This window comes from Mustela erminea, chromosome 9, assembly GCF_009829155.1.
Source record: "Mustela erminea isolate mMusErm1 chromosome 9, mMusErm1.Pri, whole genome shotgun sequence".
NCBI classification, from domain to species: domain Eukaryota; kingdom Metazoa; phylum Chordata; class Mammalia; order Carnivora; family Mustelidae; genus Mustela; species Mustela erminea.
Window position 1 is genome coordinate 104238860 of NC_045622.1, and position 25101 is coordinate 104263960.

General features: G+C 60.6%; 1 protein-coding gene across 7 annotated transcripts in view; it reads right to left on the reverse strand.

The window, feature by feature from the left end:
- SYT7 (synaptotagmin 7) overlaps window positions 1–25101 on the reverse strand; it is a 63522-nt gene that overhangs the window by 9355 nt on the left and 29066 nt on the right. The window contains exons 3-9 of one of the 7 annotated variants that reach the window (XM_032356929.1): window positions 24928–25007; window positions 20835–20966; window positions 19711–19935; window positions 15855–16223; window positions 11811–11933; window positions 6910–7045; window positions 2462–2732 (exon numbers count right to left, since the gene is read on the reverse strand). In XM_032356929.1, the coding sequence (XP_032212820.1) occupies window positions 2462–2732; window positions 6910–7045; window positions 11811–11933; window positions 15855–16223; window positions 19711–19935; window positions 20835–20966; window positions 24928–25007 (1336 nt within the window). The remainder of the gene's footprint in view (window positions 1–2461; window positions 2733–6909; window positions 7046–11810; window positions 11934–15854; window positions 16224–19710; window positions 19936–20834; window positions 20967–24927; window positions 25008–25101) is intronic. The other 6 variants (XM_032356930.1, XM_032356931.1, XM_032356933.1 and 3 more) reach the window with 6 other exon arrangements.

Consider the following 25101-nt stretch of genomic DNA (forward strand, 5'->3'; position numbering starts at 1 on the left):
TGACACCCTCCTGCTTAAAGCTTTGCAGGGGCTCCCAGTGCATTTAGAGTAAAAGCCGCACGTCCCGCCTTGGCTTCCAGTCCTTCTGTACAACCGGGCCCGCTGTCCTTTCCCAGCCCCTCCTGCGAGCGCTCTCCACTCAGTGATGGGCTCCGGCCACACCAGCTTCCTTCCCCGAGTTCCAGCACCCGGTGTCCCCTGTCTGGAGGCACTTCCACCACCTGGCCTGGCCAAAAGAGTCTCAGCATTCCTCCCTGACATCCCAGATGGCGTCAGGTCCCCTGTTCTAGATTCTAGTACTTTCTGTTCACCTCCTGCCACCACGGGCTGTTCACAGAGACTCCTCTGTTTCCTTGGGCCTGACTCCCACCAGGGTAGGACTTCCAGGAAGGCATCTCTGTCCTCAACCACCAGATCCCAGCATCCAACACGGTTTCAGGCACGTAGTAGGCATTCGATAAATATTTGTTTAAGTGAATCAGTACTTGTAAGGATGAATAAATGGCAGCAAATGGCCTGATGGAGCAGCAGGAATGTGCTTCGGGGAGTGGGTGAGGAAGCTGCAGGGAGTGCCAGGGGAGGGAGTCTGAGGAAGGGCTGAAGCCAGAGTCACTGGACCTGGGGAGGCTTGGTCAGAGGAGGGGCTGGCCTGGGAGGCACGAAGCACAAAGAAGGTGCAGGTCAGCCTGGAGGCCTGAGGTGGTGAGATCCTGAACCACGGTGTGGGCGGGAAGGAGACAGGACCCCCCGTGCTTTAGCCTGGCTGGCAGAGAAGATGTGGGGAGAGGAAGAGCTCTGGAGCATTCTAGAACTTTCAGCCAGATGCTAGAAGCAGAACTGCCCCTCACAGGAGCAGGTGTGCTGGAAGAGGAAATCCTGTGTTCCCCAAACCTGCACCCCCTGAATTCCTTCAGGCCTTCCTCCCACCGAAGGGGTCTAGGTCTTGTCTTGCTCATCTTGGAGTCCCCCAGGGACCTGTCCAGTGACCTCTGGCATTGGTCCAGGTGAACGGTTCTGGAAATGTTGGAGGCTCCAAGAGGTCGCCACACTGGAGTCCATTCTTTTCAACAGCAGAAGGAGGGAGTCAGTCTCTTATTTGGCAAACACCTATTCATCCGTGAGAACCCATCCTGAATGGCCCTTATCGTGGGAAATGTCTTCCAGCACCATCAAGTGGAGAGGACAGTGGGTTCCCACAACATCTGCCACGCAGAGTATGGCTTGATTGTCTACACACCCATGTCCTCCATTAGCTCAGAAATGCCTTGAGGGACAAATGGTGCCTTGGTCTATTCGGCACCCCCAGTACTCAGGACAGTGCCCAGCCCATCGCTGGTGCCGGATAAATGTCTGCAGAAGAGATCAGGGGATTGAAGCTCTGCCCATAAATGTCGCCCCACCAGCTGGCCTCACACCCCTCCAGACAGCTGAACCTCTCCCTGATTGTCCATCTCTAAACAGGTCTCCCCGCTGAGCCGGGAAGAAGGGTCCTTCCACCCCACAAGCACCCACTAGCTCGCCCTGGACGATTCATCTGAGGTGAGCCAGCTGTCACTTTGCAGAAGGGGTGGGGTGTCAAATGGCTGGGACACCAGGTGGGGAAGATTCCCTGGGGTGCACACTGAAAATTCTGGAACCCTGAGGCAGATGGTGGTTGGAGTCACAGGGATTTATTTTCACTGGCTGAACATGTCGGGAAAGCATAATGGCTTCTCCACGCGGAGTCCACGCATCAAAAAGGCCGGGGACAGAAATGGCTGCCTGAACCCAGCCCAGCTTCCTGGTTACCTGGGCGCCTCAGAGGTGAGAGATAAAGATGGCCTTGAGGGGGTGTGCAGGGGAGAGGAAGGGCATCTGCCTCAGCGGCTTCTAGGAACCACGGGCATGGTTCAGAGCTGCTGTCACCGCGCATCTGGATGTGGGGGAGGGGTGGGAGGAAAGGCTCAGAGAAGGGGGAACTGACGGAGCGAGCGTCTCCAACAAACTGGTGTGAAGGGTCTTCTGGGTAGCATAAGGGCTTTCACAAGTCACTGATTTGTTCCTCCGTGCTATTACTGTCCTTCTTTTACAGATGAAGAAACCACCGCCCAGAGAAGTACAGGAACTTGTCTTGGTCACACAGCCAAAGAGGGGCGGAGCTGGGTTTCGAACACACAGCCTGGGCGGTAGCCTGGACTCCCGGGGCTCCCCCTCTGGGTCCTGTGCGCGCCTCCCCGCCTGCCCGCCCTCCTCAGGAGGAGTTCCGCGCGTCTGCGCTGCGACCCCAGGTACCGGGGGTACCGCGAAGCGCCTGGGGTTACCTGGGCGGAGACGGATGCCTGTGCCCGTGAGAGCCAGGGCACGCGCGTGTCTACCTGTATGCGTGCACGCGCCTGCGCACAGCTAAGTACAGGCGCCCCAGGGTTGGGGCGGGAGGGGAAGGCGGGGCTCTGGCTGGGGGCGGGGGCAGCCCCAGGCTCACCTTCGAAGAGGAAAGTCTCGTTCCAGTGGGGGTTCAGGTTCTTCCGCTTCACCTTGGTCTCCAGCTTGTGCTTCTTGTCTGGCAGCAGGTAGATCTTGACGAAGGGGTCGCTGGTGCCGCTGAAGTCCTTGGCTGGCAGCTCCTGGGCCTTCATGATCTTCACGGTGAGCGTGGACTCCTGGAAGTTGTAGCCGACACTGAACTGGATCCGGCCCAGGTTCTCCCGGCTGCAGCCCTCGTGGGCCTCGTCCTCTTCGGAGCCTGGGGAGAGCTGGGGGCGGGGGAGAGGCCGGCAGGGTTGGCGAGGGTTCTGCTCCCCGCCCTCCCCCGGGGCTCCCCACCACAGCCCAGCACAGTTAGGAAGCCTCCCTGGGCCTGAAGCCAAGCCTCCGAGGGGAAGCGCTTGCTCTCCCTCTGGTCACCCTGTGGGGCTGGTGGTGGTCCATCTCATTCACATTCACATCTGGGCGAGGATGGCCCCATCACCTGGGAGGGGCAGAGTTGGGACAGCCCCTGGCCCCCAAACCCCAGAGCAGTGGGCACCCTACTCCCCAGTCTGCCCTGGAAGCCCTGGGTCTGCCCACGGCCCCTGCCCCAAACTACCCCCGCCATGCTGCTTTTGCCTCCCCAGTCAGAGCTGCATTGATGTCCCCACCACCCACCCAGGTCCCCGAGCTCCCCCTCCCACTCTCCCGCCTTCCACAGCCCAGCAGGGCCCACTGTGAAATGCACCAGCACAAAAGCCAGGGCTGCTGAACAGATGAGGGAGATTGTTCGCATCTCAAGAGTTTACCAGGATATTTCTTTGGAAAGTGACTCTCTGGGGTTCTGAGGATGATGTGATTTACAAAATGGCTTTTCAGCAGCAACGTCTAATTTGCGTAAGGCATAAATTCACGTGGGGAATGCTAAAAATGCAGGTTCCCAGGCCCAGTCCCCAGAGAGCCTGATTGCATGGGGCTGGAGAAGGCCTGGGCCGTGGAGTTGTTTAGAAAGCCCCTCAGCTCGCTCTACTGGGGCTGAGGGCCACCAGGGCCACCAAGAGGAAGGGCTCCGCCTGTGTTCAGCCCCCATCTCCCAGGGGCAGGGCTCTTGGGCCCACCCAGCATGGGACACGCACGTGGAGGCTGGTTTGGGTGTCCCCTTCCCAAGCTGACATCGAAAAAGTAGGGGGAGTTAATTGGAGGGAGTGTCTCCCAGCCAAATCTCAGCTGTGGCTGCTCATGGGAATACCTGGGGAAGTTTCTGGGCTGCCTGGGTCCCACCCCAGACCCAGGGGTCCTAGTGGCCCAGGCATCCCTCTCTCTGAAAGCTCCCCAGGTGACTGGATGAGAGCCCGAGTTGGGACAAAACTGTTAGCCCAGTTTCTCTCCCACTTCCCCTACAGGAGTCTTCCCTGTGCCCCCTCCTTCCTCCTAGGAAGTGGCCCCAGGCTCTGAACTAGTAGGTAATACAGAAAATAAAAATATATATAGTGCACACCTACCATGGTGGAAGACTTACATCACCTTCTTACTGAATCCTGACAACAGCTGGGTGAGACGGTTTGCACCACTCCCTCGATGAGGAGACTGGCTCAGAGAGGTTAAGTCACACAGCCAAGATTGCACAGCATCATGGACCCTCTCTGACTTGAAAGCCCACTCTTTCCACCAAAGCAGTCTCACATCTCAGGGCAATTTTGAGACATCCCCCTCCCACCAAGCCAGCGAGAACTCACCTGCCCCAGGGGAGAAGATTCAAATCACTCTAAGAGCAGTAAGGACCAGGCCTGGCCTCGCCCTGTGTGCTGTGCTTGGCGCTCACTGACTCCCTCCGACATCTGGATGAGGGAGGCACTACCATGTACCAGTTGGGGTGGGAGCGAAGAGAGGTGATTAGCTTGCCCCAAGTCACCCGGGAGAGAACAGGGAGTTAAAACCAGAGGCCAGGTCAGTGCCAAGCCATCACGTGTGTCCTTCGGGCTCCCCTCACTGTGACACTGAGCTCCAGCATCAGGCTCCCCTCTAGACCCACTGAGAATGTGGCTTCCCCATGCAGGGAAGGTTCCCCTGTGCTCCTGCCCACTACTGGTACCAGCCTCATTCCCAGTGCATCTTAGATGGCGCACCTGCAGGGCGGGACTGTAAGATCCATCTTGCGTGGTTGCTGGGATGGTGCAAATGGACTGTGGTCCCTCTCTAGCCCAGCCCCTGCCACAGCTGGCCATGGGACTGGGAGCCTGGGGCATGCCTGAGTAGACAGAGCCAGCAAAGAGCACTTGCCCCACCTGTTCCTTCTGTAGTTTGGGTGGAGTCCCTGGTGACTGGAGCCCGGGGGACCCCAGCCCTGTCTGAGGTCTTAGTTCCCAAACTGAGTGGTTTAGGTTCCCAAACCAGGTGGTCTGGGGGTGACAGGCCCAAGCTGAGCCTGGCTCTATGCCTGTTCCCAGCTTTCCCAAACCACAGTCCCAAGCCCTAATTAACCAGCCGGGGCAGCTTTGAAGAGCTGTTTCCATGGCAACCAGACTGGCCACCCCTAGCAGGGCCCCAGGGGAGGTGCACCCCCCCCCCCCAGTAGAAGCAAGCATCAAAAAGCATCAAAAAGCATGTCAGGGCTGGGGTGACTCAGATCGGGGTGTGGCCTGGCCTCCTGTCTGACCCCTTTCCCTCAGTCCCTTCCTCTGGCCAGCTGTGGGCACTGACTCCTGACCCCCAGCTTCTGACGGCTGGGGCCTGCTTGTCTTCCTCATCACCATTAATGACAATGTGCCAGCTTTGGCCTGGGGCTGGGCCATTAGATCTTACTTGCTCCCCTTTGAGCATTGGTTGAACCCTGAAGCCCGTGAGTGGGCCCTGGGGTCTACACTTCCTTCCTCTGCCTGAGGCTGTCAGTTCCTCCCTGGGGGCAGCAAGCGGCAGGCAAGCTGGCTGGGAATGGACTGTTCCTTCTTGGAACCTAACTGTCAGGAAGCTGTAACCAATTAAGAGGCTGGGCAGGGAGGCAGGGTGGGCTGTGGCCTGGCCCATCCAGAGGACAGCATGGCTGGGCCCACCTATGTGGGTGGGAGAGAGAGACAAGAGGGCAGTGGAGGGCCAGGCACGCAGGGGCCCATGGTGGGGGGTGGCAGGTAGAGGCCCAGGGGAAATCAGCTCTGGAACAGGCAAAATCTGACGCCTGAGTCTGCATCCAAGAGAAATGCAGATCTGAGGGACCACTGCAGGCCTGCTGACTGGGAATCTGCATTTTTGAAAATAGTTACATGTGTCCAAGTCACCTCTGTACTCAACATGGGGCTCGCACTCATGACCCCGAGATCAGGAGCTGCAGGCTCTTCTAATGGAAACCAGCCAGGCGCCCCATGGGAATCTGCATTTTTACGAGCTCGCCCAATGATTCATGTGCATATTATAATTTGAAAATCTCTGGGCAAAAAAAGGGGCAGTGGGGGGTGGATGGGCGGAGCTGGCTGGAACCCTAACTGGCAGAAGGGCGGGGCCCAGGGGCTCTGGGGCCCCAGGGGAGCATGGGAGCTGCCGTGCCAGGGCCTGGGCAAAGGAACTCTGAACTGAATGATGTCCAGCAAGGGCTTGAGAGCCCACAAACTGGCTTCCCTCGCTCTACAGGAGGGACTGGGGAGGGACCCTGGGTCCAGGGAGCAGAAATTACTGTCTCCAGTGACATCCAGTAGGAACACAGCAGGCATCAGTTTCCCCAACCTCAGAGCCCAAGCCTCCTTGGGACTTGTGAGCTGACAAAGCCCTGATTGACTGCCGCCTGCAAACCACCGGCTGCCCCATCATGGGGTCCTCACCAGGGTTCTTCCCCCAGCTCAGGTGAGGCACATGGCCATGACTCACTGCTGCCACCCGGGGGGTGAGGCCTAGGTGCCTTGGTGGAAATGTGCCAGATCCATAGGGCTGGGAGCCCCGTGGAGCGGGGTGTGCACGGAAGACCCTCAGCACAGTCCCAGCAATCAGGACCTGGGGGGTCGTACTCTTCTTTTATCTTTGGGCCCCAGCTGGCCCCCAGCGGTGGGGGCTGAAGGGAGGTCCCTGAGAGAGGGAAAATGAGCCCCACTCCACCAGGAGTGCCAGCCCAGACCTCCCTTCAGTGGGACACTGCTCCAAGAGGGGACCCAGTCTGCCCCAAGCCTTTCCTCCTACGGATCATAAAAATACCCCCCATGAGTAGGTTTTCTTGGACCCCTACTCAACCCAGAAAGAGACAGGAGGAACATGGGCATTCTTATTCTCACTGGACAAATGAGGAAACTGAGGCACAGAGAGCCTGTTCTGGGGAAAAAGCTGAAAAAAGAACCCAAGCCTTGCTCACTCAGTCACCATGCTAGTACCCGTACCCGAGTGGACAACTGCCACGCTGTCACCAATTGTCACACACATCCCCTCCCCGGCCCCAGCCTCCCACTTCAGCTCCTGCCTGGAGCCCCAGCGCCCTGCCCTTCTCACCATGAGCATCTCACTGGTGAGGGAGTTGACGAGGTCCGAGACGGAGGAACGCGGCTCAGTCCGGCGGTCAGACTCATCATGGGGTGTCTGGCCCGGCACCGGGGCTGTGTTCACTGCCTTCCCTCCTGCGGGCAACCTGGAGGCGGGGGGATTCCAAATGAGCGCAGGTCCGGGGGTGGGCTGGGCTGGGCACCTTGGCCGGGGTGGCAGCGGCACGTCCTCTGAGACCCAAGTAGCCACCACCTCCTGTAGGCCAGCAGGAGCTACGCTCTGGTCCGCAGGGAGGGCTGGTCTTCCCTCAGACAGTGCCCGGGGCCCATCTCCCTCACTTAAGCGCGATCCAGGTAGACTGCCCCTGTGGGTACTCCCACTCCTCCTGGTCCCCAGGAAGCCCCCCACCATTCGGTCACTGCCTGCATGGTGGTCTCTGAGCGCGTCCCCTGGCAGCCCTCATCACTCCAACCTGGCAGGGGAGGCTCCCCGGCATGTCCAGGTCACCCCCTGCGTCATTACCCTCTGCAGACACGCCCGGAGAGTTATCTCCCAGAGATAACTCCCCGCCTGTGCTTGTTCTGCTTGAGGACGCAGGTGCCCTTCAGACCCAAGAATGACCAGGTGAGGTCAGGACTACTGCCCACACAGCTCTGGCCAGTAGAACGTTCTACGATGGCAGCCGTGTTCTATGTCTGCACTGTCCCTATGTGGCTACTAAGCATTTGAAGTGGCCAGGGCGACTCAAACTAATTTAGATTGAAACAGCCACCTGTGGGATGGGACGAGTCTACACCCCCTGCTCCCCAGTCCCCACCCATCTCCCACTCTGAGGACTGCGCGTGGGATATGGCTCTCACCCAGGGTCAGAGAGAGATGGGGCACCACCGAGAAGCCCCGGATCTGACCATTCCGTGCGAGGCCCTGTGTGCACCCCGACTCCATGCTGCTCCCGGGAAGCTGGGCTCTCTGGCCCGGCAGCTGGGTGGTGAGCCCAGGCTCCGTCCAGCCAGGGCTCAGGAAGGGGGCACTATAAGCCTGCCCAGGGACCAGGCTGGAACATCTCATGAGGAGGATAGGTGGGGCGGGCAGCGAGGAAAAGACAGGAAGTCCGGCAGCGTGGGGCTCGGGACAGGCTGCAAGAGAACAGCTCTGAGAGTCCCAGAGCCTCAGACTCGGGGACACACGCAGGTAAGACACACATCCTCGGTACGGACCAGCCGCCGGCACACAGTTAGCCACGACAGGCAGACAGACATGCACGGAATCTGTCACGCCCTGGAGGGGAGTTACCAGGACCCAACAGCAAAGTGTGCACATGCGCGTGCACACACACGGACGTGCACACGCACACACGCTAGCGCACACAAGCCCGACAGACACCCGGAGGCACCAGGGAGAGGAGGGCACAGCAACGAGGCAGGTCGACCACAGCAGTGAGATGACACACATACACACACACAGCGATGCACACTTAGATCCCGAGAGGAAACATCCAGGGAGACCCAGGCATGCTGAGGTGTGCGTGTGACTCGGGACCGACTGAAACGGACAAGAGCAGGGAGCCGTGTCAGGGACAGACACCCTGCGAATCAGACGCACACACACCTGCTGCGAGAACCCGGCCCTGCCTAGATAGCACGAGACACCCCGCCCTGCCTGGGGCCACCCCAGGGTCCCTCCCAGAAGTGCGGCCACAGCGATGCACGCACGCACGCACGCGCGCACACACAGGGACACACACTCGCGGACACGTGCGCACGCAGACAGGCACGGGGAGGAAGAGGACACTGAAATAGCTGGAGAGGTAAAGTCAGGTTAAAAATAGAGTGGGACAGGAGGAGAGCGCCAGATTGACTGCTGAAGGTATGAGAAAGTCGGAGTTATTTTGGCCACACCACAGCATCAGCACAGCTGCAAAGCAGCCTGGGAAGATGGTCAGCGCCACTGAAGCTACCGGAGGTCACGGCACAGAGAGAGACAGAGAGACAAGTGCACAGAGAGGCAGAGGGAGAGGCGGAGGGGCCCCGTCACTGGCCCAGGGACATCCCTGTGAGGAGCAGATGGGAGGAAGGAGAGGGGGAGAGAGAGAGGCCGAGAAAGGTTAGTTGAAGACTGGTGAAGAAGGCTGCAGGGTGCACAAGGGGACGAGCGAGGCGGCCGAGAGGAGAGGCAGAGAGGAGGCGGGGGACACACACCGGGACAGAGGAGACATGGTGGTTTTGGGGCGAGGAGCGCGATGGGGGTGGCCAGGTCCCCGCCCTGCCCCGCGCCCCACTCAGGTGGGGGTGGGGCCACGGTGGACACCATTCGGATCCCAAGGAGCGATGGAAGGGATGGCAGGGAGCATGACATGGGCATGGACGCAGGGCAGGATGGGTGAAGGCAGCGGGGAACGGGGGCCAGGGCTAGTCCTGGCCTCCTTCCTTCCGCCCTCCCGGGTCCAACAGCATCCTGTTCCTGGGGCCCGCAGGACTGAGGCTAAGGGACTGGGAGATCCTGGATGGGGGACTTCCGGGCCACCAAGGATCCTGGGAGGGAGGTAGTGAGCAACCTTCCCATCTCCATGTTGCTCGCTAGACGCACCCCTACCTTGATTGGGAATTGGAATGGCTGCTCCTCTTCCCGGGGCCCTCCTGTCGCCCAGGGACCTGCTGCTGACAGACCTGGGGCGCTGAAAGTCCTCCCCAAGGACAGCCAAGGGGTCAGCTGGATGGGAAAGTGTGGGGGATCGGGGCAGAAAGGCAGACTCTGGGTCTGGAGGCAGAAGCTGAAGAGAAAGGGACAGATGACCCAAGCCCACCAGGCCAAGGTCCAAAGAGCCAGGAGTCTAGGGGGGTGGAGCCCTAAGGTGCCGGGAGCCTGGTGGGGTGCTGCCAAGCCTGGGGCCGGGGAGAGTTCTGGGAAGGAAGCCCTCACTGCCAGACACCTTCTCAGCCCCCGGTCGCCTGGGAAACACCCCAGAGGCCCTGAGATGGACGGGGTGGGTGTGACAGGGTGGGAATGGCATGTGTCCACCCGGAGAGTTAGGCAGGGTGGGGGGTGAGGGCCCACGGCCTCCACCTCCGCACCCACCCTTCCCAGGAAGGCAGGGACAGCTGATGTAATGGTCAGAAGGGATGGGCGTGTTAGAACACGGGCGGGAGACCTACATGGCAGAGGTAAAAAGAGGCTGTGCGTGGAAATGGAGCCAGCTAATGAACACAGGGGTGATGTGAAATCTCGTTTCCAGCCTGCGTCGCCTCCTGCACACTTCACACCTTCCCCCACCCCGACAAGGAGCTCGGGTTCTCAGCAGGCTTCCAGAGGTCTCCAGCCCCCTCCTGCCGCCTCTCCCCCATGGCCCCTGGCCCCTTCCCCACAGCACTCTAGCCTACCCAGGACCCAGTCCAGGACTCTTGGGGTGCCAGGTGGGCTGGAGGTGGTAGGCTCTGTTTCTCCCACCCCCCCAGGACATGGGCTCGGGTGTGATACCATCTGTGCCACTGAGTGAAAGAACCTGTCCCGCTTTTCCCTCCCACTCTCTGGGAACTTCTGACTGTGTCCACCATAGACATTCAACAGTGAACTTGGAATAGGAAGAAAATGCGAGAAGCTGCTGGAGGGGCAGGCAGGTCGCTAACTCTTGACCTACCCTTCCACAACCCACAGGCCCCTGGTGGTGGCCTGGGATAGTCCCCTCCTGCCTAGAGGGGCCCAGGGAGTGTCAGGATCCCTGCCCAGTTCACAGGCTCTGACAGGTGCCCCCGCCTGAGGGTCTATGAGAAGCTTCGCATGCCCAAGCTGGGAGAGGTCACCCTTTCCAGTCCTCCATTCGACAGACAAGGAAGCAGAGGCTCAGAGAGGGGCAGTGACCGGCCCACGTCTGTAGAGCGTGTCTCTGCCACAACCAGAACTAGAAGGCCGGCATCCTGGCCATCAGCCCACATGCTCTCCGGGAGGCTTTTGGTCGTGTCGAGAAGCAGACCCGACTGAGGTGAGGAGCCCTCCCTCTGCGACTACAGCTGTGCATCTGGCCCAGCCCAAGGCCAGGAGACCGGCGGCAGCCACACCAAGGGCAGGCTCCCTCCACCTTCGTGGCGCTGCCAGAGCCTCCAACCTTTCCCGGTCTCCTTTCCCACGAGGGCTCCACGCCCTCCCTGAGACAGGAGGCACCAGTAGGTGCTTCCCTGAGTTCCTGATAGTCAAGACTATGGCTAAATGCCCAGCCCTCTTCTTGGCCTGTGTAAACAGGGAGCCTACCCGGCAGCCGCGGCCTGCTCTCGGACCCTCCCCCTAGTCCCTCCTCCTGGTACCTCAGGTTCAGGGCTGCCTCTCAGTTCTTTCTGGTCACCAGGCCTCTCCCATGCCCCACACCCTCCCACCAGGGGTTCTTCTTCAATCAGCCAAGCAGCTCAGCCACACCTGTGCAGTACCCCTGCGGTGACGGGGTGCTACCTTCACCCCAGCGGGACCTCCAGGCAAGAGGGAGGTTGAGGTGGCGGGGATGAGGGAGAAGAGGCTGGTGCCCCTTCCCTACATCCCCCCTGCCCACCAACCACCAGAGAAACTGGGATTTCGAGGTCGGGGGTGGGGCAGAGATGGAAGATGAGGGGCAGCAAGGGAGGAGGGAGCCAAGCAGGGAGATGGGGCAGAAAGGTGGGCTTGCTCCGGGCGAGGGCAAGCATGCCCGGGGAGCAGGCTTGATCCAGAATGGTCCCAGGATGGCCACACTGGCCTCGGACCCAAGGGACACCCGGGTGTGGCGTGTGTGAGGGCACCAGCTGGGGAGGGGGCTGTTCTCCCGCTCCAGGATCGCTGAGGGCACCGCCGCCTCATCCAGCAGCCGGGCCAGGGCTGGTGGAGGCCGGCAGCCTCTCCACGCCTCCATCTCTGCCGCTGCCGCTGCAGGCCCTTGCCTGTGCTCGTACCTCTTGTCCCCCTGAGCGTTCTGGTTCTGCTGGGTTCCTGGGTTTTGCAGGTCAGGGATATTGGCAAAGTCATCCTGTTCCGAAAGCCCTAAGACCAAGGATAGCACCACCATCCTGCCTTCCCTGCCCGAGGTGGGCAGCCCACCGGCCGGGAGGAAACGAGGAGGCCCCACAGGTTGGGGCAGGGAGGGGAAAGAGAGAGACAGAGACAGAGACAGAGACAAAGAGAGAGAAGAAAAAAGCGTAAGAAACTGGCCCTGCAGGAGAGAAACACACACTTTAGCACTGTCAACAGTTGTAGAGCAGAGTCGGGTGGACGTGGGGAGGAAGGGAATGAGGGGAGGTGTCCACGGCCTGAGACCCTGCCTGCCTCGGGGCCAGGGAGCAAGGTGCTCTGGAAAGACTTGGGGAAGGGGCTGGGCAGAAAAGCCCGATGAAGGGGCATGTGCCCAGGATACTGCTGAGGAAACTGTTAAGGAAGGCTAGCAGGGGTGGGGTGGGGGAGGCCAGGGGATCAGGAGAGCATATGCCCTGGGGCACTCGGACTTCCAAGGAGAACTCATCTCCAGTTGAACAAAGGCCAGAGGCTACACACTGGGCCCCTGGGAGAAGAGGGAGGGGCTCCATTGCCATCTTGCTTTGGGAAGGGCAGGCAGGTTTGGGCTCCCAGGTGGGAGGTTCTTAGGAAGTCTGGAAATCCAGTGGGCGCTGCACCCTCATAAAGACATCTCTAGGTCATGGTCAGCCAGATGTCCTTGACACCAGGAGGGGTCCCTGAACACACAGCCCGTCAGAGGAGAATGGAAGTCCCTTCTGGTTTGTGGTGTGCTGGCCATCCTGGGCCTTCTTTTGAGTCCCCCTTCCTGGAAATCCAGGGAAAAACCACCAAGGCTTTTGAGTCCAGTTCAGGGGCCTTTCCTTGGAGAAACAGTCCAGAAGTCACCAAAAAGCAAAGGTGGAGAGAGAGAAAGAGCAGGGACCTGGCCAGGTCTGGAGGGAGCCTGTTTCTGCAATGAGGAAGATCTGGAAGAGGCTGGAGTCATTCTGCTTTGAGAGAGGCTCAGTTCAGGCAGACCAGGAGCTGGCATGTGAGTAGCAGCGTGGGGCCAGAGGTCAAGGTGTGACGTTTTTCATAGGCGGCATTCTCAGAGAGCTCCGTGGCCACTTCGGAGTCACCCTGCATTTTCCAGGGACGGAAAGTGACCTGCTGCCCCATAAAATCATCAGAGTTCATGGGCATTTTCTGGGTATTTTGTGGAGCTTATCCAGCTCTGGGTCTCTCATCCAAAGGAAGAGGAGGAAAGCGTGTCTCAGGAAGGGCCAAGGGAAGGATGGTAAGCCTGATGAAATATTCTGGAGAGGGGGATCTTGGGTTGGGAGATCTGCCCTTCAACCACTGTTATCCCGTTCAGGGAGAGGTGGCTTTGGTTATTTCCTAGAGAGGTTGTCAGAAGGGAACTCAAGCAGGTAACACGCGGCACCTGGGGGGGCTGGGCTCGGGGAAAATGGGAGATGGCAACGGGGGCCCGGAGAGGGGAGGGGAGGAAGCCAAGTGGTTGCACTGCCTACGAGGTCATATATCTTTGTCCTGGGCACATTACTCCAGGTTGACACTCCCGCTGGCATCTAACTTTTGGGTAACAACTCCCCCTTCCCTCAGGACAAATCCTCGTTTTCTTTGTTCTCTGCCCACCGGTACTGTTTCAGAGTTGGTAAAATTCCATTTGGCTGCTTGGGAGCTGGTAGAGCCGGGGGAAGGAGAACCCAACGAAAACAACATGTTTTTCCCTGGTTAATGCATTTTCCAGATACTCCTTTTGCTCGTCTTGAAAACAAAACGGCTCTTCTGCATAAATTCCCAATTTGTCATTCTCTCCAGCAACACAGGTTGCAAGGGTGAGAACGAGGGGCAGGAGGAGAGTCTGGGGAGAAGCTGGTGGTATTGGGGGGTCACAGCCATTAAGCAGGAGGAACACCATCCTTCCTGCAAGAGGGGGTGGGGTCCTGGGAGGTCTGGCTAGCCCTCCCGCCCTGGCTATCTCCGTAAACCAGCAGCATCTGGGGCAAGAGAAGGGCCTCAGAAGCACACCAGCTAAACTGTAAGGCGGGGGTCAGAGGTGGGCAAAGTACAGCTGGTGGCCTGGCTTTCTACAGCCTGCAAGCTAAGAATGGCTTATGCGTGTTTAAAGCATTACTTTAAAAAATGTGATTGAGACCACGTGCCCCACAAAGCCTAAAATATTTATAATCTGGTCCTTTACAGAAAAAAAAATTTGCCGACCCCTGCTGGGAAGAATGACAAGTGGAGGAGGGGGGAGCTGGGTGATCTCTAGTGGTGACCAGCAGGCGAGGGGCCCATGAAGCAACGGTGGGCAAGGCAGTGTGGACCGTGGATGCTGGTCCAGCAGTGCCACTCATCAAATCCCAGTTGAGCAAGGGCGCAGCGGGCAGGGAAGGGTCGGTACGTGGAGGCTTTCCTGCAGCCGGCTCCCTTCTTCCCAGGGCCTGGGGATGGCTCCTACCCCAGTTCTGATGGCTGCTAGAACAGAGAGCAGGGTGACAGCTGTGTAAAGAGCAGCCGGAGGGCAGGAGGAGCGGAGGGGTGCAGGGGCTTGCCGGTTCTCAGTTCTGTTCAAGCCACAGAAGAACCTATTCCCTTGACTCTCCTAATCTGCACCAGTGCCATCGTATCCGTCCGCAAACAAACCGCGGCCTGGAAGCCAGGAGGCTCTGCTGGGCATCTTGTCTCATGCAGGCACCAGCTGGATTCCCAAGGGTCCTTGGGTGGGGGAAAGCCCCGGCAGATGTGCTGCCTGGATGGGCCAAGTAGGGCACGGGCAGCATGGATGGCCAGGCCAGGGCAACGGGCCATTTGCACGGGTGTGGGAAGCTGGCATGACAAGGCCTCTTCTGTTGGGGTGCCTCTGCCAGGGGCAGCACTCCTGTCTGCGCTGGAAGCTTGGGCTGGGGTCTCAGCTGGAGAGGTAGGAAGCTTGGAGGGACCTGCTTGCCTTCAGAATCCCCACCATCTTGCCAATGAGCTGGACCTTGATCTTGGCCTTCCCCTTCCTCCTCCCTTTCTCCTCTCCCAGGCTTAGTGCTGGTCTCTTGCTCCATGAAAAGTGCTCCCAGGGAAGACCTGGGCGATGGAAATAATCCCCAGAGCCTGGAAGGAAGGTCATGTTAGGCCGGAGGAGGCGAGTGATATCAGGGACCAAAGCCCAGGTCTGCCTGGGCTCCGAGAGTGAGTGCAGATGCCCAGAGCGATGCCAGAGAGAGGGAGTGCGGTGGGCAGGGCTCCTACCTGTGACAGGGCGGGGGTGGGGGGGCAGCATGGGACTGAGTTGGGCGGAATGAGGAATGGCTGCAGTTAGATACCCAAGGTGGTGGTTACTTCTCAGGCCTGTGCACTTGAAAGAAGCTTCTGATTTAGAAAGAATGTTTCCTAAAGCTTTGGGGGGAACATCTGAGGTTTGTCCTCAGGGGACGGGTCCTTCTGGGAGCCGGAGGACAGGTGGCTGTAGAAGGTCAGAGAGGCAGAGGACAGGGCTGATGGCAGGAACAGGGGAAGCGAGAGGGAGGGAGGAAGTGCGGGCGCAGGAAGGTGAGCAGAGTCGGGTTACAGGGAAGGGGTGATCTGGAGGCTTGGAGGCAGGGCCCAGGTTTGGGAGGAGGGGAGGAGGCTGGCAGGGAGGCCGGGAGCAGCCTGGGACTAGCCGGAAGGGGAGGCGGACCTGGCGGCCTCTCCGGCATTGTCCAGTGTCCCTGATGACTTTTAGCGGTGGTGGTGGGGGGCCTTCTCCGAGCCCCGGGAGGAATGGAAGTGGGGGAGTTGGGGTCCTCACAGGGGCGGCTCAGATAAGAATCCTTCCATGGGGGGCTTCAGGCACAAGCCTCGAGCCGCAGGAGGCTGGGGAGGGGTGGGCAGAGTCTGCTTGCCTCAGAGGCAGAGGGGCCACGGAGGGCCAGCCGCTCCCCAAGGAGATGAGGGGAGAGAGGCTGGGTTGGGAGGTAGGGGCCGGCCCGCTCAAGGGGGGGACTTACAGGAAGGATTTCATGTCCAAGCCTCGGTTTCGAATCTGCCCCACCACGTGGTCCCAGCTGCCCGGGTTGGAGCGGCTGCGGCCGCCGGCCGCCCGGTACTTGGAGCCGGCGGAGGTGCCCTGCCGAGCCTGGCCCCGGCCATAGGCCCGGGGGTTGGAGCCCGGCGCCGAGGCCGCGTGGGCCTGCAGCTGGCCCAGGCTCTGGCTGGTGGTGGGCTGGCTGGGCTGCCGGCCCCGCTGGTGCTGGCTCAGCGGCTGCTGCAGGCTCTGCTGCCGCATCAGGGTGCGGGGTCGCTGGCATTTCGGCTCTCCCGTGGAGCTGGGGATAGACTCAAGGGTAGTGGCCGTGGACAGGGTGGAGTCCTCGAAACTTGGGGCCGGTGGAGGAGAGGAGAGAAAGGAGAAGCAGGTGAAGGGATCACAGTGGAGGAGAAAGAAGCCGAGGGTCAGGACTAGGAGGCCCCAGTGCAGGGCGCGCTCTGCCGGACCTCGCGGGGCCTCCATCCCGGTTGTCGCCGCCGCGCCGTAGCTGCCACCACCTCACCCGGGAGGCCACCGAGCCCCGCGCCCGCCCAGAGCCCGCCCCCACCACCACCCCTGGGCTGGCCCTGCCCAGCCCACCCCACCCTCTGGCCTTAGCTTGGCTGGCGGAAAAACGCCTCTCAGACCGTGGGAGCTGTGCAGGCTGCGTGGTGAAGGCGGCCCCAGGGCCCCGGACCTGGCGTGCTGGAACGGCAGGGAGCAGCCGCCGCTCCCTCCCGCCGTCTCGCTGGGGGACCCCAGGAAAGTCTGCCTCTGTGATCTAAGTACGGATGGCCTTTGGAGACATGAGGAAATCCAGGCCAATGCAGAGCTGGCCTAGTAACTGTGTGACGAGACAGGGAAAGCCGGCCTTTCTTATGCTTGGGCCACAGAGGCTGGGGACTGTCCCCGGACACCCTCTGTCCTTGGGCCTCTGCCTGGTTGCCCTGGCTGCCTCAGGGCTGCAGACCTTTGCTCTCCTTCCAGGGTTCCTTGTTTCTGAGGTGCAGGGTCCCTTCCTGATTTCTTGGGAGTGACTCCCAGTCAGAGGAGGGAGCTGGGAAAGGATCAGATGAGGCGGGAGCCCCAGGAACCACCTGTCTGGTCACTTTGCCCCAATTCTGATGGAGGACAGGGTGACTATGCATTCGCAAGAGGGCGCCCTCCTAGCAGGCCCACCGGCATCCCTGGAAAATGCTGGTAAGTGCTGGTAAGGGGGCAGGGACAGACGGGAAGCAGGACAGGGCTGATCAGAGGCAGGATGAGGTCAGAGGAACCTGGGCTCAAGCTCCAGCTCTGCTGCTTCCGAACCATGGGACTTTGGAAGAGTGAGCCCAGCCCTCAGTTTATTCATCTGAGTGTCTTCATAAAGCCCGGGCGAAAATCATCCCTGAGCTGCCTCTGTCCCAAGGTTGCCATGGGGACCCAGTGAGGTCAGGCCCGGGGACATGTATTAGTTAACCGTTCCCCATGTCAGGGGTACCTACAAATGTCTCAGGAGACGGAGGTAGGAAGAGTCAGAGACCCCGGGCTTCCCCAGGCAACCTGCCTGCTTCATTCCCCCGGCCAGAGACATGAGCACATCCCACAGGCAGAGCCAGAACCTCAGAGGTCCCAGCCTCCTCCTCTGTCCCCTCCCTCTGTCTCCCAATCTAGTGGTCAAGGGCAGGGGTTGACCAACTGTGGCCTGTGGGCCAAATGTGGCCCACCACTTGTCTTTGTAAATAAAGTTTTACTGGAACACACTAACTTACATCCTGTCTATGGCTGTGACAGGCTTGAGACGGCATGAAAGATACTATGTGACTTGTGGAGCCTAAAGATTTTCTTTCTGACCCTTTACAAAGAAAGCTTGCCAACTGTTGGTCTAGGGCCACCGGGCAGCCATGTCCCCCCTCCCCGCCTCCTCGCCCAGGCTGTCTGCGGGAGGGGCTCCAGGGCCCTTGGAACCGCTTTCACCACTGCAACCAGACCCCAGCTTTGCTCCCCACGAGCCTACCCTGGGAAGCAAAGGACAACAGTTAGGCTGCCCCTATGGGCTAGAGAGAGAGAAAGAGAGAGAAAGACGGAGAGCAAAAGAGGGAGAGAAAGTCAGAGAATAGAAAAGAGAGAATGAGAGAGAACAAGAGAGAGAGAGAGAAAGAGAGAGAGAGAGAGAGAGAGGCAAAACATGGCTTTGGCTGGGAGCTGGGGTCCTGGAGGGGGCAGCAGTCTTGCTCAGCTCGGGCCTGCAGCCCGGGTTACCACCAGGGTCAGGCCAGGTAGGCCCACAGCCCTCTGTCGGGGGGTTGGGGGGGCAGGTTAGGCAGGGGAGGACGACACTTGGACGGCCTCCTCCTCCTCCTTGTTGACCTCATTTTGGTTTCCTATCACATCCAAAATTAGTCCAATTTACAACCTCTCAGTCACAGGAAACTAAAATTGGTGCCTCCAGGCCTGGAGCCAGCGGATGGCATGGAGGCTTCAGCCGGCCTGGAGTCTGTGGCCAGAGTAGGCTGGGGAGGGTGGGGTGCTGGGCCTGGCTCTCCGGGGAGTGTGGGGCTTCCCTCCGAGACCTTCCTGAGGCTCAAGGGAGAAATCGGCCTGTGTGCCTTCAGGCCAACAAGCAATAAGGTCTCGGCACAGTGGCCCTCTGTGGTCCCAAAGCGGGAATCATAGGCCTTCTGAAGAGAACCGGGGTGGGGTGTGTGTGCGGTGCTGAATCGGGGCAGGGTGTGTGTGCGGTGCTGAATGGAGGCAAGAGGACAGCCCCCAGCTAAGAAGGGTCAGGGCTGCCAGTCTTCTAAGTGAGAGGCTGTCTGCTCCCTTAGCTGGGAGTGAGGCAGTTCTAACAGCTGAAAATGGAACATACGTCCCAATGGGTGAGAATGGTCATAGTTCAAAGGATTTAGAGCCCGGAAAGGCTCAGCTGTGGGGAAATGGAAGTTTCTAGAAGCCAAGATGAGAATAAGGCAGCCCCATGGTGGGGGAGGAGAGAACATACTTTCTGCTGTGAACAGGGGCCAGCCCTATGTCCGCGGCCCAAGAGAGGGACGGTCTTGTCTGGAAAGCTCAGAGAGCTTTTAAAAAGGAAACGGCTCTTCTGTCTGACATCCAGACCACCCTCGTCAGAAAAGAGAAGCTAGCTGGGGCGCTCAACAACCCAACCGCCAAGAACACACCACCCACCAGCTGACAGTGGGACAGCTCACTGCCCAAGACCGGGACAGCCAGTGGGGATGGCTGAGATGAGGATGGCCCCATGGGGACAGCCCAGCTGCTCAGGGTGGGCCCGCAGGACAGATGGGGGGAATGGTGCGAGCAAGAGTGGGACAAGCCGATGGAGGCGCCTGATGGTCAAAAATGGAATGGCTCAGCCTCTGGGTCTAGAGCCACCTGCTGGCTGTAAGGGGAAAGGCTGGTGAGTGGCATCGAACACAGGTTGAGAGCGGGCCAGCTCCCCAGGGATGGGATGGTCCGATGGCTGAACGACCACGGGTGGCCCACAGAGGGATGACCTGACGGCTGGGATGGGGCGGCCAGTCAAAGAGGATGGGATGACCTGAGGATTGAAATGAAGCCACCTCAGGGGCAGAAAATGGAATGGCTTGGTCACTGGCAAGCAAAGAGACTGATGCGGGGCAGCAGCCGGAGGCTGGGATGCGACACAGTATGGCTGTTGCGCCCGATGGCAAGGATGATGTGTGTCTTGTGAAGGAATGGAATGAGCCAGAGGCCGAGGACGGCACCTCTGGGGGCAGCAGCGGGCGTGCCGGGGGGTCCCGCTGTCCCCGCTGGCGGGGGGGCCGGCCCGAGCTCACGGCTCCGGCTCCGGTGGCCACAGGGCCATGACTCACTTGGACAAGTTGAGCTTCCCTGCGGCCAGGTGGCTCTGCACCGTCCGCCAGCGGCCTCTCCCCGCCTTGCCACCGCTGCCCGGCTCGCTGGGGGCAGCCCCGCCGCTTCTCAAGGCGTCCTCTCCGGGTGGCGGCACCGGTGCTGGCTTCTCCCCCGGCCTGCCTTCCCGCTCCACCGCCAGCCCCGCCGCGGCGGCCACCTTGGCGCCCGACAGGAGGGTGCCACTGGAGGCGCGCGGGCCAGAGGGGCGCCGGGGGTGGCGGTGGGGGGGAGAGGGCGGGCCACACGCGGGGGTGGGGGTGGGAGAGGGAGGAAAACAATGACAGATAAAAGGAAGAAAGAGACAGTGAGAGAGGAGGAGAGAGACAGACGGACAAGAGACAGACAGAGAGAGAGAGAGACACATCAGCACTGCGAAGTAGGTGAACAGCAGAGCCTGCAGAGAGGAGAGAGGGGGCCGGGCGGGCTGGGGTCGGAGAACAACGCACCACGACAACGGAGGGGCGGCCCCTCCCCACCGCCTGGGGCAGGGGCGGCGGGGGTGGGGGGGAGGGCAGCCACCTCCAACTCTATCCCACAGGACAACGAAGGGTTAACGACGGAGGAAGAGCGGGCTGTCCAGGCCAGGAGGCCCCAAGGCAGGGAGAAAGAGAAAGCCGTGTTAGTCAGAATTCATCACCCCCACCACCATCACCGCCATCACCGACCACCGCCACCGCGACCACCGACCACACCGCGACCACCGACCACCACCACCGAGCAGCCTGGGCAGCGGCACACAGCAGGGAGGAGAAAGCGAGCCACACCGAGAGGGAGGGACCAAACGGGCAACCCCATCCTGACTGCACAGAGGGGGGGGTGGGGGCCGCGGAGGGGGGACCCACTGTGGGGGTTAGGGAGGCTCTCCTGCTCGGCTGGCCCTGGGAGATGGGGGAGGGGGGGAGGGGAGAGGGGGGCGGGTGGGAACGGGAGGGAGAGGGGAGGCAGGAGGGGTTGCTCGTCTCCATGGTCGGCCTGCCCATGGGTGCACCGGCTGGGGTAAGTCGGGGACAGGAGCAGGAGGGGAAGTGAGGGCGTGCGCAGATACTCGGTACATAGGATCAAACCAGGTAAAGTCACTCACTTGAGGGACAGTCGTGGGTCGCCATAAGGGGCGTAGGGTGAAATGTTTAGAATAAACTCCTTGGGAGGATAGGAGCTCCATTTCTGCTGCACTGTGCTCTCATTGTTATTCCAAAAGTCTCTGTCTAGATCGCTGGAGGGGCAGAGAGAGAGGGGAGAAAACAGGGAGATACAAGAAGAAACAAGAACCGCAAGTCCTGCGGGGGCAGAGGGGACCGGGGCCCCGGGGCCCGCGCACACACAGAGCGGAGAGGGCCAGGGTCTGCTCCTGCGGGAGGAAGAGAGGGGGCAGCTGCGCCCCATGTGGATGTGCACACACGCGCCCGCACACGCTCACACGCTCGAGGGCCGAGGGCCGGGAGAAGCCACGCAGAAAGGAGGCGAGCGGCTGGTGGGCGGGCTGGAGCCTCGCGCCCCGGGAAGCTGGTGGGAGAGAGAAAGATGGTGAGAGCGGAGGGGAGGAGAGGGAGGGGGCTGGGGGCGGGCCTGGGGGAGGATGGCGTGGGCAGTGGGAGGAGGAGAAGGTGCTGGTTTCTGGCTGGAAAGAGCTGAAAGGTAGATCAGACCCTGCTGCTGACGTCTCGGGGGCGGGGGTGTGGGGGGCCCCTTGCTCCTGGCCTCAGTCTCCCCACCTGCCAAACCAGAAGGTTGGCCATAGCCGCTGGGCTGTCGGTTTTCCCGCAGTGGAGACCCGAAGTTCTCTACTCTCCTATCCACCTCCACTGAGCCACTCCTGGGGCAGGCCGTGCTCCTGGCCCATCTTTCTCCTCTTCCCGTCGGCCCAAGGTCCCCCAGCCTCCTCTGCTCTCTCCCCTTCCCGGGACACAGCTTCTGCGGGAGCATGGTGGATCTCAGCCGAGCTGAGGATAGGCTCCTCGTTGCAGATATGGTGGTTGGGTGGCCTCCCAGAGAAGAGAAGGGTCTCCAGGCCTCTGACCTTGCTGAGGGTGTGACCAGAGTCATCCGGAGCCCTTCAGGTCCAATGTTTTGGGGTCTGTGTGGAGGGAGACTGCCTTTCTCTCTGGGGGTTGACGGGCAGACTCAGCCCCAGGCCCTTGACACGTACCTGACCTGCCAGCCGGGGTAGCCTCTTTCTGTGCCCCTGATCCTTTTCAAGGTGGAGCTGTTAGGTCTGGAAGGGACCCTCTGACCCACTCTTCCCACCCCCTCCTGCTCTGAGACAAGTCACACCAATGAGGCAGATAGGCTGGAAGAAGAGAGAATGTGAGGACTTCTGCTGGGGGCTGGCCACAGAAGCCTCGGCCAGCAGGAGGCACAGCCTGGAAATCCTAGGAGCCAAAGACAAGAGGCTCCATCAGCTTGTCAGGCTCCTGGGGCCCTGGGGAGCAGGCCTGGGAGCACAGGGAGAGGAAAGGCAGAAGAAACAGGCCAAAGGAACATTCTAGAAGGGAGTCGTGCCAGAGCCCTCAGAAACACATCTAGGGAAAAGGGCCCTAGGAAGTGTTGGGGTGAGGCCCTGCCACTGCTCAAGGCCAAGGCAAGGGCCATGTTGTGGGGGAGGCACACCCTCTGAAGATGGGGCACATGTGTTCTTGGGGGACCTGCTTCTCTCCCCCACACCCCACACCAGAGCTTGACCTTGACCTTGGTTCTCTGTCTCAGACCTGGGAACAAAGGAGAGAAGCTGAGTGGCCACCACAGGCCCAGAAGAGATGGTGGTCCTGGCCCAAGGGAGGTGTGGGCAGCATCTGTCTGTCCAGAGCGCACCTTAGAAACGTCTCACAGGGACTCTGTACACAGGGTTCGAAGCCAAAGTCCTGAGTCAGTCTGTGAGAGGCACAGTGGAGGCTGACGGGGGAGAGGCAGGACAGGCCCTCAGCACTGGGAGGCCCCTTCCTGGAGAGGCTCCCTCGACAGAAGACCCTATTCCTGCCAGAGACATCCTTTGGTCCACCTCCCCCAGTGTTACAGAGAGATGGAACAAGTTGGAAGGCCTCCCTCCCCTTGTCCCCTCCAGATCTCCAAAATCAAGTGTCCTCCAATCCTAGGTCCTGCAGAGAAAGAGCCACCGGGGTCATCACTGCCAGGCTGGTTTCCCACCCTCTGTTCCAAGGAGCTCCAGGGTCCCTCATGTAGTCCGCTGCGGTACTGGAGAAGACCATCTTTAATTTTAAAAGTCTGGGACACACAGGTTCCTTTACTGCAGGACTTCTCAGAGGCTTTAATGTATCAACGAATACCCTAATCTCCAAGAGGGGGATAGAGTGTGCAGTGCTTCCCAAACGTAGTTGGTCACGGAACCCATGAAACCTCAGTAATTCATGGAACAACCAGTAATCATTTATGGAGTGCTTTGAGGAACACAGTTTGGGAACCACTGCTAAAGAATGCAACTTCCCAGAATCCTTGACAAAAGATCCCTTCAGAGGAGGTCCTAAGTGCAACGGGTAAGCCCTGCTTCCTGCCACTTGATTGGCTTTGGGCTCTGGCAAGAGGTAAAGGCCGAGGAACCTAGGGGCATGCTGAATGGTGGCTTCCCTCCTCTGAGGCAAAGGCTCTGTAGCTCAGCAGGTGGGCAGAGGCGGCAGCTATAGGAAAGAGCAGACAAGAGCGGACAGCCACCGTGGCCCTCCCTTTGTTTTCAAGAACATTCGAGGGTGCCGCCCTGCCCCAGCCTGCAGAGCCCGCCGCGCCAGCCTGCAGAGCCCGCTGCCCGCTGTGCTGTCCGTCTTCCCCCTTGCTGGTCATCCCATCATCTCTCGCGGGCCCTTTCCACGACTCTCTAGAACATGTCCATCCCAAGGTTATGGTCACTCGGCAGACAGGCGCCCTGGCCCAGCTGCAAACTGGGTTAGGGGCCCCGTACGGAGGTGGCACAGGGGCTGGGCCAGGCCCCACGTGGTCCTTCCCCGCCTTCAGAAAGCTGGGGGGGGGGGGTGCTGCACTGGGCATCAGCCCCTGAGACCCGCCAGCTCTCTGCTTTGAAGACTGGAGAGTGTGCAACCAAACCACTTCAAAGGCTCCCCGAGGCCTCCTCCTGAGCCTCCTTCCGCCCCCAACCTCAGCAGGCCCACCCCCCCACTTGCCCGCGCCCCCCCCCCCCCCCCCCCCCCCACCGCAAGGCACGCGCCAGGAAGATTCTGTGAAGGCCCCAAACAGGGTCAGAGCAAGAGATGAAAACAGGAGGAACAGCAAGGAAGCCCTCAGGGGCAGGGGAGAAGGGGAAGGGAGAACTCGGGCAAGAAGGAGGGACAAGGCTGTGGGAAGGGGGCGGAAGGCAAGGTGTGGGGCGGGGACGGTGCGGGCCTTGAGTTATAGGAAGGAAGTGGGGGTCAGGGAAGGTTGGGGTGGCTCCCCTTCAGGTAAAGCCCCTTGCTGGCAGGCTCGGCCCTTGCTAGGCTAAGGTGGAGGGGAAGGCCTGGGTTCATCAGAGAGGAACCTTCCAGAGAGAACCCTCCTGTCCAGAGCCTCCAGCCAGGTGGGGTGGTTGGTGGTGGGGGCCGCCCTGCTTGTGTCCCAGTGACCCTCTGCCATGGGCTGGCTGAGGTGGTCTGCAGAAGGCAAACCCACCTCCTTGAAGAGGGATCTCAGAGCAAAAGCAGGGAGCCTGGGGGGGGTCTGGGGCAACAAGACAGGCCGTGGGGACCGGGAGTGACAGGGAAGGAAGGAGTCCTCACTCTCCGCTTCCCAAGCGGCCCAGCACGGAGGTCTGCCCACCTTCCAGGTCACCCTCAGGACCCCGGTGAGGCCTTAGAGAAGAGCCTGAGCCCCCCAGGAGAGGGGATCCCGGCGGGGGGCGGGGAGCTAGGAGCGTGCTGGAGATGGCTGCAATGTGACGGTTGAGGGAGGAGGCAGACAGAGCGGGAGTGACAGCGGCAAGAAAATGGAGCTGGGGTCCTTGGAACATTGGGAGGGTCTGGGGTGGCGGGTGGGGGCACAGGCAGAAAAGCTAGAGCACGGAGCCACCCTGAGGCAGTAGGAGTGCGCGGGCAGGGGGCAGGGAGAGAGAATGGCGCCCTCCCGGTGCGAGGGGGAAACTGAATGGGTGTGTGGCCAGCTCCGGGGAACGGGAGGCTCCTCCCACGTGGGGCTGCCTGCGTGTTCCCTCCCCAAACTCGAAGCCTGGCACCTACTTGATGGCCTTCTTCTCACTGCGCCCACGCCCTGAGTCTGGCGTGCCCACGGTCTCCAAGGAGTTCTTGTAGCGTTTGCCCTGTGGAGACAGCACGAGGGTCACTCCGGGGAGACAGCACTGTGCCCTCCCTGCCTCCCCAGCACGGGCCTGGGTCGGGGGCAGGGGGAGTAGG